The 17,862-nt window shown below is 44.5% G+C and overlaps 1 protein-coding gene across 8 annotated transcripts in view; it reads right to left on the bottom strand.

The window, feature by feature from the left end:
• TAFA4 (TAFA chemokine like family member 4) overlaps window positions 1-15,285 on the bottom strand; it is a 79,052-nt gene extending 63,767 nt beyond the window's left edge. Inside the window, exons 1-2 of one of the 8 annotated variants that reach the window (XM_048316039.1) lie at window positions 15,136-15,285; window positions 13,170-13,242 (exon numbers count right to left, since the gene is read on the bottom strand). In XM_048316039.1, the coding sequence (XP_048171996.1) occupies window positions 13,170-13,176 (7 nt within the window). In that variant the 5' untranslated portion in view covers window positions 13,177-13,242; window positions 15,136-15,285. The other 7 variants (XM_048316037.1, XM_048316038.1, XM_048316045.1 and 4 more) reach the window with 7 other exon arrangements.
• Between the last annotated feature and the right edge of the window lie 2,577 nt (window positions 15,286-17,862).

Here is a 17,862-nt window from a genome sequence, read left to right as displayed (position 1 = left end):
AACCGCTGTACTTCACAGTATATCTGCATCTGCAACACACTTGTGTTTGCTGATCAGACTATCATAAACACACATAACTCTCAGTGAATAATGGAAACAGCAAGAAAATCTGAGGGTAACTGCTCTCCAGACTAAAGCAGCCACAGCCTAGTCCTTCAAACAGATTCACTCATGCAGGGATGTTCCTGCTTGTGTTCGATAGCATAAAATACCATCGTCCTCACCACTGGAATCCACATAACACAGCAAATGACATCGAGGTACAGTCGCTCCTTAATTACACATGCACAGAATGAATGCTGGAAGCTTTATTAACTTGTGATGTATATAAATCCCAGAGATGCACAAAGGAGAGATTGGGTACCCTATCAATTAAGAATTTCTGAATTTCTCACTGAATACTTAAGGTGACACTGAATTGACTCTGAAAAAAAAGAAGCTCATTTAATTTTGTTGAAAAGAAAAATCACTAACCATTTAGTGCTTCCTACAACAACTCAATTTCCACCTTTTCCCCTTTACACTGAGATCAACACTCTGAAACTTACACCAAATGGGAATTTGGCACACAGTTTAGGAAAAGCAAACACATGAATTAATAACCTGAATTATGCAAATACGAACCTGAAATTTGCAATTTGTTTTAAAAAGCTGAAAGAACTCCTCTTAATTGGTTTATCCATGTCTAGGCATTACTCAAGTGATTCTGGTTTAGCAGTTAGCAGCCTCTTGCAGGCTCAGAAAAAAAGCCTACAAATGCTTTAAGAGCTCAAGCACCTGAGTTCTGCTCTCTCCTCTATAAAGAAAAGAAACCAGTAAGAATCAGTTAAGTCCAAGCTGATTCCATGTTCTTCAGCTCAAAGGGATGTAGCACGAGTGAGTCGTGCTTGGCAAGTGGCTGGAGAAAAGAAAGGGGCAAGAGCTCTGCAGTGAGGGTTGGGGAGGAAGTTCTTTAACCATCTTTTACCATCCTGTAACACCAAGGGTGGGATTTCTGCCCCTTAATATATTTATCCTTGTCATACCTCACAGCATGTGTAGCACAGCTGCTGTGGGAGGAGGGAGAAAACTTGCACTGATGCTGTGCAGAGGGAAATATCCTTCTAGGAGAAAGACCTGACCCCACCAGAATTTTTATTCCACAGATGTTCCCTGTAAAGTGTAACTGAAATTGAAACACAACAGAAAGGGGAATAAAAACAACGGGTCACCTTTGGAGTCACGGAGATACCCAGTAGTACTTTCCCTCATTTGAGCTTTACTCTGGCATAGTTGTACCGAGTCTGAGAAAATCAGCCTTTCAGCTCACAGCCTTTCCAAAATAACTGCTGGAAAACATAAAATAGAGCAAAATAGGTGAAATCCACAGTCCTTTGTTCCTCCTTACAAGCCCCTTCAGAATAGCAAAGAGGCTTCGGTGCCACAGTCCGATAGAAATCCCCGTCCTTGCAAGTAGTCAGGATGCTCTGGCACTGCAAAGCAGCTCAGCTCAAGCTGCCTGACCCCAGGTGAAAGTGTGCTGTGATCTCCTGATCTGCAGGGCTGGCACCAGCTTCAAAGCTGCTGCTTGCGTGATGGTTATCACATTTTCAAAGGGGAAAAGAGATGCTGAAGGAGTTCTACTAGACCTTGAGAAAAGGAGTCCCAGGGCCATAAACTCTGAGAGTGAGACAAGGAAAATCCAATATCTTGGGTAAAAAGTATTTATATAGGAGAGATCTTTATTCTGAGTGTGCTTCCAAAATCCAGCACAAAACATTACGCTCAAGATTTTCCTCCGGAGACTGGAATGAGGCTTAGGACTCAAAGGTCTATTGCTGCTCCATATTCATATTGATAGAGTGTTTAAAAGAATAAAAGATTGGTCTTAGAGAGTTATAAAATATTGGTAGTCCAAACAAACTTTTTGGACCCACAAATTCAAATTTAGTTCTAGATTAAGATCTTATTTTTTCAATGGCCAACAGAGGTAGGTGACATTACAAAACCACAATGATTTCAAGATTTCGTAAGAAACTTTATTTTACACAAGCCTGAGAATTAATTGCTTTTCATCATATATTTTACTATTTACTTCTCCATGTACATTTTTTTCTAACGCTTGAGTACTGGCGAAATTCTGCCCTTTTCACTCTCAGCCCAGTCCTTAATTGGGAAGGTTTGCCAGAGAGAGGACAGCAGGTGATGGCCTTCAATTAATAGGAGATTGGCATGGAGAGATCAGCGGCTGCTCCCAAGTTCCACCAATTCAGATCCAATCCAGAGCAGTCACATCTGGAAGGCCACACCAGGTAACACCTGCACCTGAGCTGTATGACCAGGAGAACTGGTGGATTCTTAGGAATTTATATAAAACTCAGGGAAGTCAGTGTGAATTCTTTTATGCAATTTAAATAATATTCCACAATCACTAGAGCTGGTGCAGCCTACTAAACAGCTGAGGAAAAGAGCCATGGAATAAGAGGCATGAACCCAGGCAATCTCTGCACCCTGGCAAGGCAGAAAGCTCTTCAATATTGGACTAAAACCTATCAACAAGACTCTTGTTTCCTTTTGTGTAGGTTTCGGGGGTTCTGGGGGTCCAGTCGGGACGGCCGGACGTAGACGGTGACGGATGGAGACGAGAGATCTCTATAGGCAGGTCTTGGGACACAGCCGGTTTATTGTAAAGGGCGTGGGTATTGGGGCACTGCTCAGAGCTGGTAGACTCAGCTCTGAGCAGGCCCAAGAGAGCAAGAGAGTGAACGGGTGAGAGAGAGAGAGAGAGAGAGTAGGAGCAAGAGTAGAAGTGGAAGAGAGGAATGAATAGAAGAGAGAATGAATAGAAGTGAGAATGAGAATTGAGAATGAGAATGAGAATGAGAATGTCTGAAGTCCTGGTTACAATACAATAAATCATCTTCTGCACTGAATATTCTAATTGTCACTAACCAATCTAATACAAGATACAAATCCTATAGCATTTACATACAGCCTATAAGAGTTCTTATATTACCATAGAGTGTTACATCTTAACTTCTAAAAACTACTCTTTGGACCCCTTCTGCTGAGCTAGTAGGGTCTGCTCTGACCCTTGGACCTGTTTGCAAGCAGAGGGTATTGTTCCATCAAGAGGGGATTACTTCAGTCGGCCATACCATTGTTTTCTAGTTGTTCAGTAACTAAGACCTGGTATTTCAAAAGTGGCTTTCATTTCGATGTTGCCTGTAGTTTTCATATTCCCAAAATCTTTTGTCAGGCAATCATATTTCCAAGGCTTTCCTGTTTCATCTTCCCCAACACTTTTGCCTGTGTTTTTCTTCAATAATTGGCAGCTTTTAGCTTTCAGAGTACATCAAACTGGTACCTTCCACAAGCACTGAAGTCGCTCAGACAAAATATATCAAACATCAATATGAAACTAGAAGGGAAAAAACAGGAAGAAATCTGCTACAGCATCATCTAAACATAAGACACTAAGTAATAGCATTTAAAAAAAAATCTATTTCACACAGATGAAAATCATTACAGTTCTCTAGAGACCCTCTGTCTCTCTCTGCAGCTCCCCATGTCATTTCTTAGCTGGTAAAAATGTGCCACAGGATATCAAAAGATGGTAACGTTCTTCTAATTTTAATATGCCTCTAATCCAATAATGGCTTGTTTACTGCTTTCTAATTTAAAGGTAATTCATTAGATGTATCCTGTCACGTCTTATTGGCAATGAAGGCATAAGGATCTTACACACAGCTCTGAGGCACATCAGTCATATTGCTAATATTCTGTGTGGGTCCCTCAGTGCAAAGGGCTATCGATGCAATGGCACTGATAAGGGACTCTGTGTGTGTACCTACATATAAATCACAACCAAAAATATTAAAAGACTTTAGGAATGAAGTCTGGACCCAAAAATTTATGTTTTAGCATTGAGAATTCTAGCAAAGGGAAATATAAGTGATTTGAGTGAAAATATTTTGTGATCGTGACAAAAAGAGTCTTGCACAGCCTATGGGGAAGCCCCTGCCTGACCTGCAGGGGAATTGGATCAGTCTGCAGCAAATGATGAAGGTTAAGGAAACATTAGACAGAAGAGGCAGCTGAACTCTGAAATGCACATTTCAGGAGCCAGACCATGCCAGGCAACATCTGTTGTGATTCTCCAAAAGCCACCCTGACTTGTTGAGCAATCCTAGAGCAAAGTGACAGGAACTGAGGCCAAGGGCTTCAGACCTGCTGGACCTTGGCAGCACGGAGGCACCAAGGTGAGGGTGACAGCACAGCAGGAGCCATTGGCACAGCGGGGCAAGGCGCTTTCCTGCCTCGCCAGCCACGGCAACATCCACCTGGCAGCACGGGGTCCCTCCTCACTCCCCTGGCACGGAGTCTGTGCCCATCTCCACGGGAGCAGCTCTGCTCCGAGCAATCAGGCAAAGGAAAGCAATTTACTACAGGTGAAAGCTCTGTGTGCTCAAACACGCTGCTTAGGCAGCTCTCCTGCCACAAGGGCTGAGAACTCTGCCTGTTTACACACTGCCAGCAACCAGCTCAGTCGCGTCAGCTCTCTCTCTGCCAGGGCACTGATATGCCCATTTTCAATAATCTCTTCCCAAGAAGTGAAACCTTTAACCAACCAGACTGACCACACACGAGTGGCTGTTTAATGAATTGTGACTGTCTCAGAGGAGGACACAGGGCTGAGAAACACAGTGACAGCGTGCTAGGAAATCACGGCGTTTGCCCGAACTGGCGTTATTCCTCAGGAGCACGGCAGGATCACCAGTTTGGAAGACAGTTTGGGTCCGTGTGTGTCCAAACCCATCCCCTCATTGGCTGTCGGTGATGTCATGCCCGTGCATTAATCCCCGGTGACTGCAGGTTTAACATCACACGTATCACCACATCCTCAGCTAACGACAATGACCACGGGCCTTGGAGGAAATTACTCGAGCAGAGAACAAAGCAACTTGTTGAAACGAGCAAAGTCGCATCTCTTAAGTGATTATTTCCAGCTTTTATTTTGTCAAAGTGAAGTTGCTGGGGTCAGGAGATGACACGTGCCTCGCTGAAAGGAGTGGGTATTGTTAGAGCTCTGTTTTAAAGGAAGTAAATCCTCCCACTCAAAAAGGTGAAAGTGCCAGTCGTGGGAAACCAACTGCTCTGGGAGGTGTAAGTATTTCAGGAGCTATAAAATCGGTAGCTGAAATTATAAGCACTTTCTAAAAGAAAAAGAAGGGGGGGTGGGGGGAAGAGTGATATTTAGGGAGCAAGCTTGACCCTTTGCTATCAACACCTTCATCGCTGGGGTAACGGGGGCAGTAAATGAATTACACGCATACACCCCAGTGCAGAGATAGATTTAACTCCAGGACCAACACTTGGAGTGTTCCGGACTGACACTCGCGCAGCCGCTCTCCCGGAGCCTGCCCAGCCCGCGGGGTTCGCTACAGACATTCCGGGAAGCGCGAACACCGCAGGCACTGCCGGCACGGGGGATGCCCGGTGCGGGGGATCCCGGGGTGCCCAGTTCGGGGGATCCCTCTGCCCCTGGCCGGACAGCTCCCGTGGCCTCTTTGAGAATAAATAAGTCACTGTTAGCCATCACACTCCCGGTAACTGCGCTCCGAAATACAAGTTACACCGCAGCTGAAGCGATGCTTCTCTCCCGGCTGCCTCCCCCCGGCGCACATCACACATCCCCTCCCGGGACGCGCAGCGCCCAGCACCGGCCCTGGAAGCCGGCGGAGACCCCCGGCTCCAGCCCGGCCCGGCACCTCCCGGAGGGGAGCCGCAGCTCCGGCCCGTCCCGCTCCTCCCGGCTTCGAGCACCAGCCTGGGCAGCCGGAGGGGAGCCCCGGCCGCTGCCCGGCCCGGCCCCGCACCCCGCGGTGCCCCAGCTCCGCTGCCCGGTCCCGCTCACCTGGCCGCCGTCTCGCCCGGGGAGCGGCTGCGGAAGCAGGAGCAGCGTCGGGGAACGGGGAATCACCCACGGGGGAGCGGGGAGCGCACCCTGCGTTCGGGCTGCGAGGAGGATGCTCCGCATACACTCCTGCACGTAGCGGCGCAGCGCCCAAAGTGGCTTTGGAACTCCCCTCCCACTCCTCCTCCTCCTCCTCAGAGCCTGGGGAGGAAGCACGGTGTTACGGCTTCGGCGTCTTTCCCACCTCCGCGGAGCATCCTCCCTTGGTTCGCGCCGGTCCCTGACCCCACCGCGCACGGGGAGCGCAGAGCTGGAGCTGCTCGGGCGAGGTGCCCTCTCCTCCCTCCCTCCCTCCGCACCGGGCAGCGGGATGCTGCTGCCGGGGAACACCGCGCTGCTTTCCGGAGGCACAGCCTTCGCTCAGCCCGGGCTTTTAGCCGCCTGACGGAGTCCTGACCTTATTTCAGCATCCGAGTGCTGGCTGCTCAGCCGAGGGAAGACACGGGAGGTGTTTCGTAGCTCGCAGCCGGGCCGGAGTTCGCAGCATCTTTCGGAAACAGCTGCGACTTGAGAAGGGTGTGGGGCTCAGGCCATAACCTCCCCGCGCCTCTTACCGCATGTCCACAGTCCTGCGGCTTATCAATAAATCATCATCTTCACAAATTTGGTTTAAATGTTCAAAATGAAAGCTGGTGTTTCCCTGGCTACAAAGTGGGGGTCACTTTGACAGCCTTTGCAGCAGCCACTGGGAAACAGAGTCGCCTCCTTGTGCTGCCACTGACTCTCTGTACAACCTTTATCACCTCACTTTACACCCTCAGATTCTCGGAGCTCTGCTGCTCGCCTAAACAGTGACGTCCAAATAAATGCTTCAGTGGGTGTCAGGCATTTAAATATGTGTAGAATCGAGTCTCATTTCTGTGAGAGAGGGCAGTGTCTCGCCGTAGGTAACCAGAGGGCTCAGTGCAACAGTAGGTTGATTTCAGCTATATTACCTAAATCCTGTTGTGATACAAATTGTCATCCTCCTGGACAAACACTCCTTCAGTTGGAAGAATCAGTGAAAAAATGCCTTGTGGAACAGAGCAGACTACTTTTATCACGGGAAAACACTCTGGCTACTGTTGTGGAATTGCAAATTGCCTTTTGAGGTTTTTTTGTGCAAGTTCTCTTGTGCACATGTGAAATACAGTAAAAGTCTCATCAGCTTCCACACCACCATTCATGGTAAATTATAACCCAGAAGCAGACTCTCACATCCTGGACAAATTCACTTAGCCTAAAAGAAAGGCTCCAAATCCCCAGCCTTAGCTCTCCCTCATCTCATGTTAGCACAACTCAGCTACGCTCTTTTAATCAGGAGTTACAATATAGTCAAAGTAGGAGGGAACAAGCCCACAGCATGAGATCACATCTCTCCATCTGATTCCTTACCTGAGGAGCTGTCACCTTCTTGCCTACTGTTCCTGACACTTAACACCCCTCCAGACCTCTAGCGAGCGTAGAAAAAGGGAGAGAGAAAAGGCAGAAGCAGGAAGGAGCTCCAAGGTTGCATAAAGAAACGTGAGAAGTAGATCTGGGCAAAAGGGAGGGAACTGGGTGTACTGATGGGAAAGAGAAAGATTTAGAGGACAGGAGACGCAAATTAGCAGGAAACAAGGTCTCATCTTGCTGCCTGGAGTACAGTTTGTTGAAAGTAGGCTGGTCAGGACATCAGACGGATTATGTAGGATCAGCAACCCCCTGATATGTGTGGATGGAGCAGTTTACCAGCTGTGGGGGCTTTTACTGGGCTGCTGAGGCACAGGAGACAGGAGTTCACAGCTCTCCCTGGCCTGGTGCTATCCTGTGCTCACAATTCCTTCCCATCTCTCAGCCTCAGTTTTCCCATCCAGACAACAGAGCCAACCCCATTTCTAGCGCAGGGTTGCTGTCAAAGTGAATTAAGAGGTCCAAAGAGTACTTTGAAATGCAGATATTATGCTCGCTGGTTTTAATGTCTCCAAAGCGGTCTCCAGATATCTCTAAATCCTCAAGATATCCCTGATCAATTCCTGTTTTGCATACGAGGAAGCCAAGCAGAGGGACAGAGGCTTTAGTCCGTCTCTTTTATGTTGTGTTCTGAGGGTCCCCCTGACCTTGCCGTGGCTCAGGCTCCCAGTTTTTGTCCCACAGAGTCTGACCCCATCCACAGCCATGTTTTTCTGGTGACACAGAACAAGCTCCATACATGCAGAACCTCTACATCTGATTATTAATTACTACCCAATTAGTAATAGATTACTAAACCCCCCTAAAGCTATTTCCTCTGACAAGTCAATGCCCAGGCTTAAGCTCTCATTCTCTCCCTCACCCTGGAGTTACACGCATATTTCTGGCATCCACTGTGCCCTGCAGGACCCTCCCAGAAAGCTTGGGTGCTGTGGGGCTGAACTAAATCTCCGCTGTATTTTCCTTGCCTTTGCAGGTGCACTGGGAAGGAGCAGAACACAGGAGCTTCTGGTCCCCAGGCCTGTGATCAAATTATCTCTCCCTCTGTCACACATCCTAATCATCACAGCTGGCGGTCATGCCAACAATATTAACGCTGCTGAGTAGATTTCAGTTTTGCAATTAGCAAGGTTTTCTGCTTCCCTCAAATAAAAAATAGGCTGGTGCTTCTTAACGCTGCATAAATGATACAGAGACATTCAAGGCCCACGTTCCTGCCTTGTTGAGATGAACCAACATTGGAAGTGCTGGAGATATTTTAAGTCTTCTGAAGATTAAAATGGTTACAAAGGTTTTTATTTCTAAACATGTTTATCCTGCCTCTCTTTTTTGTTTGCAAAATTAGGCAAAACACAGTTTAAATAAACAACTATTGTACTATTAAACATTGATTAAAGAAAAGGGTTCCATTTAAATTATTAAGTGGTAAGATAAAAAGCATCCCTTCTCTTTTGTACGCTACTTTATTCAGAAGTCAAACTTCTGTAGTCTCACTGAATGCTAATGAGCAGCATAATAATGCACAAAGGCAAGAGGGGGCTGAGTAATTAAAAACAGAGGCCAGAAATCAAAGGGCTTGAAATACACTTATGAAAATAATTCAATTATACATTAGAAACCTGGGATAATCAAGACACATCCCACAGTTTCATTCATCATTATGCCCCAATTTTATATCTCTGCTGGTTTGCTGTATACAGGAAGCAGTGATTGGGACTTTCATGTGTGATTCCTCAGCTGGAGAGACAAAGGCAACGTGCACTCAGGTCCCATCCTCATCACTGCTCCTTGAAAATGGCTTCACTTGAGTGAGTAGATTCTCACTTATCTGATTTAGGGAAATATTTTTGGTCACAAGGTAATTCTGCATCAGTTCTATATTCCTTTTCTCTGTAGCTTTGCAATTAATTAACACAAATATCCGTGCCCACCAATTTATCTTCCCTATAAATCCATCTCCCACCACTCTCCTTGGCTTCACCTATTCTCATGGCTTCAGGCTTGCCTGGTTATCCACAAAGACCTCTGCCAAGCAAAGCAGTGGGTAGGTTTGTCCAGAAAACCGTGTATTTAGCTGGGGTGGCATCGTGAGACTGAAGCTTTCACGCAACACAAGCTGGGTCAAAAAGTCTTGATGTAGCTTTGCAATGTCACTTTTATGGGCCAAGGAATCCCAGCACAGCTCGTGGTCTCCAGGACAGCAAAGCAGACTGCAACACTTACAGGGAATTCCAGTGGCATGTGATAAAACAAGGAAAAATGAGGCAGTTTGGTCTTGTTCAGTGACTTTGGAGATCAACAGAGGATTTAAGTGATTTTGCCTTGTGCAGTCTTGATGCAACAAGCAATTATCAAACTTAGGCTCATTGCACTGACCACAGCTTAAAGGAGGGAACTCTAAGTGATGCATTGTCAGGAACCATGGAAAAAACAGAAAAAGTGAGCTGGAGTTCCAGCTGACAAAGGGGAGCACTGTGTTCAAGTGCTTTGCAGATGCACAAATTGTTAGCTCCGTTTTGGTACACAATTAAGTCAACAACACCATAAAAATGTTGGAGACAACCCAGAAAAGAAAAAATCAGGAATTTTAGCAAAACCAACACTCAATTGCGTACAGCTTCCTGAGAAATCAGGGTCTGATTCTCTCACCAGAATTTAAAAAATTTAAGCGTAGAGACTATGAGCTGTCTCTAATGAGCAATGGGGCCAAACCAAACAGTGCTGTGCTTCACGAGGCCAGAGGAGCCCGGAGTCCAGCACAGGTCACAAGCTGGAGCAGTGAAAAAGGGAAACAAGAAGTTCAGGTCAGGTTTTCCAAAACCTAGGGGTTTCAAAATGAAGGTTATGACTGCAGCAGATGGGGGCTGTTTCGTGTAGTTCCAGCTATTACTGAGCTTTGCTTCATCTTCCATTCAGGAAAAAACAAAAGGCTGCACGTGAAGAGCCAACTTCCACCAGTGTATGACAGCAGCTAATGTGGTTGTCTCAAGATTTCCCCAGCCTTATCAGCCACATCTTCTTCAGTCAGAAATAAAGCTCTTTTTGAGAGGATTCAGCTTCCCCCAAAAAAGATGCACACTCTTGTCAAATAGAAGATTGTTAAGACAAACAAACCAGCCTATAATGTGAGTGGAGCAGTGCCTGCCACAGGTGGAGAGGGAAATGTGCAAGTTAAGACAGACATTAAATTTCAACACACAGTGAGGTAGAGAGCAAAATATCCATTTTCCCCCATTTTTCTAATGAGGAATTAATTTTTAGAAGAGAAGACACTGACTGACATGTTGGTTGATTTTGCAGAGGGAGTGACTGGAAGTGGGGAGCTGCATCCAAGGGCAGAGCCCAAGCCACAGAGAAGCCCCACTGCTCAATATTCGCTTCTCAAGTTTGTGGTTGAAATACTCTAATAGATATCTTAGTGACATCCTTTTCCAAGAAACAGTCTGGGGCAGTAATTCTGACAGGACAAGTCAGCTGTAATGAATCTGTTTCCTCAGCACAGATGGGGCCTCGCTTTACTTACATGCATTGCTCCTTCCACTTCCTAAGAATACGTGGAGACAAGAGAAAGTAGCTCTGGCCTCTTATCTTACCTGCCTCGAACAATAAAGTGGCAATCAATAAATGAACTACATTTTCTTTAAATATGCAATTATGTGGAATAGATTATAGAAGTGACAAAACCCAGAACAACTCCACAAACACAGACCTGGGCTCTGATTTCTATCAATACGAGATGAAAGCCATGTAGTTGCTCATTTACAGCTCAAAGCTGCATTATTTTCCCTAACTCAGGCTCTATTGGTAGTCAACTGAACACTCTAAAGCAGAAATACCAACTCATCTTGATATTCCTTCCACAGTAAATAATGATTTACAAAGGAGGGAGGGAAATCTCCCTTCCCCTCCTTCTTTCAATTCATTAAGCTCAACTGTGATAACCAGTGAGGCATACAGGAAAGGGTTAGGTATCTCTGCCTCTGAATATTTAATTCAGGACTAAATGTAATGCACAGCATCCTTGCACCCTTGGGAGTTCAGCAGCCAATATGCCAATGAATATATCCTGACAATAGTGATTTTTTCTGCACTTTGGAGGCATGAGTGACATTTGCTCACCACATATGTTACATCGGATGCTGAGGTCTACACTTGTGAGAAATTAATCAGAATCCATCTGTTTCCTTCTCATCCTGGACAATTTCATTACAACTTAACCAAAGATTATAGGATTCCCATGTCTGTGTCCCCAGCCCCCAGCCCAGTCTTGGTGTTTCTATGCCGAACGATTAAAGCTGCTTAGTTTAAGTAAGGTCAGAATCAATCTTCCTTCCTGTGGGGAAAGGCATAATGCTCATGGGCAGGGTCCAAAATCTGCTCTAAATTACATGTAGGTAAATCCAGAATATCCCTACTGAACCAAAGGGGGTTCAGATTTGTCATGGAGCAGGTTGTGGTCCTTGATCTATCAATACATATTTCTGGTGGCTGATCTTGATGGATATCAGGCTCAAAATGGCACAAAGTCAGTTACTGCAGGTCCTCTGTTACATTTTCATTTACCTGCCCAGGTGGTGAAGAGGGATGGCTCAGCCCTTCTGTGGGGCTGGGAGATACTGTGCCACTGTTGGGAGAAGAAAGTGCTCTGGCTTAAAATACTGCCTGTATTTACACAGGCAGCTTAGAAAATTCTTTGCCTATTTCATATTTACTGGTACCTCTTTAATTCAATGTAATAGCAAGGGAGAACTGGGCCAAAAGATTGCTTGGACCCTGATTTATAATGCCAACATTTGCACAGTGATGGATGACGAGCTTAAAAGTGGGAGTTTCTAGGAGTTCTTTGGACAAGGCACAAATGGCTTCACAAGCCCAGAAGCAGAAATATCTGTGGGATTCTGGTACCCAGTTACTCAGAGACAGTTCCAAACATGAGGCTTCCTGAACAACAGAGAAGGCAAAGCTGTGAACCAAAAAGTGAGGTTTGCATTACAGAAATTACGGACAGAGAGACACAGAATAGGAGGGCTGGGAAAGCCCAGTAAAGAGGGAAAACGACTCCAGTGATAAGGAGCTGAGGGGCAGCTGTAGCACCGAGGGTCTGCACGTCGGGGAGGCGAAACCTGATACAGAGGGGCCAGGCTGGAGGCTGGCTGGCTGCACGCAGCAATGCCAGGTCCCAAAACCCATTTGCCACTTAGCTGTGACTGTGGCAGTGAGACCACAAGCAAAGGAGTTCACCCAGCATTGGGGAGGTGGAAGATGAAGGCAGAAAAGATGTGCAAAGCAAAACAGCATCAGCAGCCTGTGATGAGAACTGGCAGAAGCTCCCTGACCCCGCTCGCCGCCGTGCTGCCTCCCCCACTTCTCCCAGACATTATTCCAGCTGACTTGCAGATACCTGATAGTTATTTCTGAAATGAAGGTGTGTTCAGATCAGACTGTCACGGCCTGTCTTTTCAATCAGGAGTTACTTGATCAGATGCTTTTTTGCTGTAACATAATCACACGATACCAGCCTTTGAGACAGGGCCTCTATTCCAGCTCTGGGGCTGGATACTTCCTTGCCAAGAAGATATCGACACATTGGGAGATAGCTATAAAAGAAAAGGAAGATCTTGCATAAATTAACTTATGCTATTTATAGACATGGAGAGCAGTCTATCCATGGGACCATCTGCTAATCTATGTCCCATGGCAATTAAAGTCAACATTTCACTGTATCTTCTCCATCAAGGGCTGAGATTATGCACTGAACTCTTTTTTTTTGTATAACACTAACCTTGCATCTGTGCTGTTTAATGTCTCTTTCCAACTTTCCATAGAAGTTCCCATGTCCATTTTCTGAGTGCCTACTACAAGGAAGAAAAAACTCAAAGGGATGATTTTTATTAATTTATAGTGAAGGGGTGAATTGGTTTCTCCTGTTTCTCAAAAACTTCTCTGTTTTGATAATAAGAAAACAGATATTATGTACTAAATTAATGAATTTATATATTTGATACATATATGTGATCTTCTCACAGTTAAATCTTATCAGTTATCCTTGTTGCAAACAAACCACATAGATTTTCAAAAGTAACTTACGATTTTGGACATTATGTTTTTAATGTTCCAAGCCAAAAATGCTTCCAAAAATTATCAAAATCCTGAGAGCTGAAAGTGAGCATCTCACTTTCTTCAAGGAAAGCTGGAAGTCTGAAAACTATGGCATCCGAGCATTTTGCTTTAGAAAACGTGTAAAGACAAAAGCCAACTGTAGTTACTGTACCACTTGTCCTGATTACAGATACAGAGAATTTTCTGAGGTAACTTAAAAGCTTGAGTCCTACTGCCTTGTTCAGTATCTTTTTATACACAACACATTTTTATTACTCTATGTAATTTTAATAATTTATACTGGCACCATCACTTTAGAAATTGCATTCACTACATTTAGCAATAGGAATTTCTGTAACAGCAAGGAAGAAAATACTTAAGAGTCGATTAGCAGGAGGATTTGCAGAAAGGCAACCTTACAGCAGGACTGAAGGGCTCTTGCTCAGGCCAAAGATGTTACTTTACAGAAATACATATTTCATGGATTTGGTTAATTTAAAAAAAAAAAAAAAGGCTTTCTTAGATAGTGAATTGATCAATTACACAAATAAAAACTCAAGTAATGTTCCACCTCTGAAACAGCTGCTATTACAGAAAACTTGTCTTTTGCAGCTGTGTGGGCATGTGTGTGAGGGAGAGAAAGAAATGGAAATATTAAGCAGTGACACAACCAAACCTTATCCCACTGTTGGTGTGAAACCTCCCTGCAGTCACAAGACAATCAGAAGTTATGTGAGCACAGAGCTTTCTGCAATTTATGCTGGCTGAGCCCCTCTGTGGGGAATGATCACCTCCCAAATCTCCCTTTCCCTCCCCTCTCTCTGGTTTCCGCTTTCCATCACAGGGTACAAAAATAGAGCTTTGCATCCACAACTGTCTTCCCAAGGGTCCAAACCCTCTGCTCAAAGCCTAAAGGTTATTATGCAAAGTCCTAGAGCAGAAAACTGGTGTAACACCTTCCCTCAGCATCTAAAAAGACATAACAGACCATTACTGGCTACGCATATAACATATACAGAGTATACCAGGGCAGAGATGTAAGTATCTGTGGAGAGGCTTTAAAGCCATTGTTGTCCATTTTTGCACATTAAAACCCACAAAGAGTTTTATTTAGAGCACTAAATCCTTTCATTTCTCTCTGGCTAGATTTTTAACTGTTAAAATATTCATCATGCACTCCAAGAATCTCGATGCCAAGTATTTATTTCTTCATAACCTTTTAAAATAGTTTCTTTAAAATATCTTCAGGTGTGCATATTGCTCTTAAAAAAACACTGAAAATAAGAGTTAATTGTAAAACAGAAAAGAGAAATGAGGCAGCAGGCACTGCTGAGACCTCAGTACAGCAAAGGGTGGATTCCACAAAGTTCAGTGCTAAGGGCAAATATAAAGGGCATTTTTTCAAAGTTTAAAGTTTTCAAAGTGAAAATTCTTCAGGTTTCACATAAGCAAATGTAACTTTCTATTTCCAGAGGGATAGGGGGCAGAAAGGCTTCTTTAAAGGGGATATTTGTGTCAAAGGCTTACATTTACATTTCCCTTCAGATGAACAATATTTTTTGTCAGGTAGGTGGCTGCCATTGAGAAAAATCAGTATTTCCTGTCTGAAAATTCCCCCCTAATCTTGATACACTGGAGGTTCAGCCCACCTCCTCCTGTAGCTTTTGGGATGGTGGCAAATCTGGCACATTCTGCCTGGAGAGACCTTTTGGATGGAGCCTCTGACAGAGCTCAGCCAGGGCTGGCTCAGATGCCCTCACACCCGGTGCTGTGCTGCTCCTCACCCTGCAGCCTCCTCAGCCAGGGCTGCTGGATGTGATCAAATGCAATCTGGCAGCTGTGAAGCTCGGTTACAAATGCCTGGGAAGAGATTACCTTCAGCTTCCAGAACATTTCTTTTAATCTGAAGAGAAGCAGACACCTCCCCTCTTCTCCCCATGAAGCCTCTGCTTTATGCACGCAGTCAACCTCATCCCCAACACCACAGCTTGAACCATTATGTTCCCTTCTCTATTCCCACGTGGGATTTACCTTCTTCCACATGGAAAAAAAATATTTTAACTTTCCTTCTTTCTGTTTCTTCTCACAGAGGAAGGAGTCAGAGTGAGACACAAACCTGAAAAATTATCCCACACTTTTACCAACTGCTTTGGCACCTCCTCCAAGAGCTCTCTGCCCACTGTGCTCCTTGGAGGACACAACAGCATCTCCAGGTGATTTCATACAGAATTTGTGCCATTGCTTCTCTGTCCAAAGGGCTTCCATTCTGCATTTATATAAATACAGAAAGCAGAAGTTAATGTTTACCAGCAATTGTCTCCAAGGAGCAAGGGATGTGCTTGTACATAGTTATTGCACCTCTTTTGTTTTCTCTCCCAGACACCAAGATTAATGAAAAAAAGGCAAGGCTGCATTTGTAGACGCTGACTACACTATTATTGAACCCAAACTTAACACTGAATGTCTGGGTCACTTAAAAGGTGACATGCATTTGTGAGAAAAAGCATTTGGTTTATTTATGGACAACAGAGGGACACACTGGATTCACTATATCATAGGCTTCCCAAGCAAAATGCTCCAGTCAAGGCAGAGTAAGTGAAGACATCCCACAGCTGGGGAGGAAGCTTGTTCTTTTCCAGCAAATTGCTGGTTCTATGGCATACTAGGTATCATTAATGGATTAAATAACTTTTATGAAACATGACTTGCTATTTCCACAAACAAGTCTCTTAACTTTACCACAAATATTTCCTCCAAACTCTTTGATTTTCATTTAATGTCTATCTAAGAGGCTAAAGACCCAGGCACTCCACTCAGTTGCACTGACATTATCTTTTAATTAGCAGAGGTCACTTAATGCTTTTAGTGCAATCAACAGTTGCTTTCTTTCCATGATCAAGAGCACCATAGTTAATGCAGACTGATTAAAACTTGAAAATCCTTTCGTGTAGTAGTAGTTCAGGACAAATATAATCAAGCTACTGCCTGTAGATCATTTTCCTTGACAGCTTTGATTGCAATACCACCGGGAAGAGCAGCAATCCAGGAGCTGTGGGCAAAAGGCCTCTCTTTTACCCTGGGTCTCACTGAGCCCTGACCAAGCCATGGGTGAAATGAATCCCCAGGGTTATCTCCACTTGCATGTGTTGGACATTCATTGAGTGCTTCCAAAGCCTTGTCTCAGTAGGAGGAAAACTAAAATCAGGGCTCACACGTGACTGAAAAGTGATAAGCAAAGCTCACACTGGAGAGATTTACACAACTCGCTGCTTAGCACTGCATGAAAGCACACATGAAAAATTGGGACCAACCATATTATGTCTTGCAAATGTAAATCAGTCTTGTCCTAAGTAGACGAAGCTGAGATCCTTGTCTGATTTCAGTGGAGAAAGACCTGTTGGGTATTTAGTATTGAGAGATTGGTCTGAACAACATGTTCAGTTCAAGAGAGTGGCAAGGTTTCTATTCCAGTCACCTGCCCTGGTAAGAGACAGATTTTAAAAGCTAAAGGCAGGCAGATTGGGCTATTGTCTCCAATACCTAATAATTTTGTTAATCCTTATTCTTTTGATCCGTGCACAAAGAAAATTACTCCAGGAAACCAATAGTAACCATTCTTTTTTAATCCCTGCATTATATCTGCTACAGTGGTCGCAAAGTCAGTAAAATGGGAAGAGCTCTTACTATGCCAGTTATAAATTAACAAAGGTTTTTAATCTTGGTAGCTTTTTATTGCTAGACAAGGAGCACATGTCAGAAGACATATCACAAACAACAAAACCAGGATGAACCAGACCAAAAAAAATAGAGCAAGCATGTCCATTTAAAAAACAATTACATAGAGCTCCCTTGGAATGGCCATATCCATCCCCAGACCAGCCGCTTTCATCTCCTCTGCTGCATTTAGGTTATGAAAGGATTTAGTTTCCCAAGAAAAGAATTTGAGACACAAGGAAGGCAGGGCAATTTTAAATTAAGCAGCATGACTATGATAACATCTGCAATAGATTGGATGCCCTAAACACAGTGCAGGAGAGATCTGTCGCCTTATCTACAGTTTGGTAAATAATTTCTCCTACTTCAAGGGTCATTACATCTTCAGCTCTTTCTGTCATTTGTGATTCCACTGAGGGGCTGGAGAATAAAGTCTCTACAGGTGCTTGTGGTGCAAGTGAGCAGCTATAAATAACATCCCGGAGTTCTGCTGTGCGGGGTATAAAAACCTCATTCCCAGCCTGACGTCCCTTCATTAGACACCGACTCCCAGCCCTACAGATCTCGGCATCTCCCAACATCAAATTTGGCAGGCAGTTACTGAGCAGAAATATGAGCCATTAGGGAAAAGGTTTTTCTGTTCCCCCACATCCCCAAAGCTC

The sequence above is a fragment of the Corvus hawaiiensis genome, chromosome 11 (assembly GCF_020740725.1).
Source record: "Corvus hawaiiensis isolate bCorHaw1 chromosome 11, bCorHaw1.pri.cur, whole genome shotgun sequence".
Classification (NCBI taxonomy): Eukaryota; Metazoa; Chordata; class Aves; order Passeriformes; family Corvidae; genus Corvus; species Corvus hawaiiensis.
Note: the sequence above shows the minus strand (reverse complement) of the source record. Positions and strands in the feature narration are given on the sequence as shown.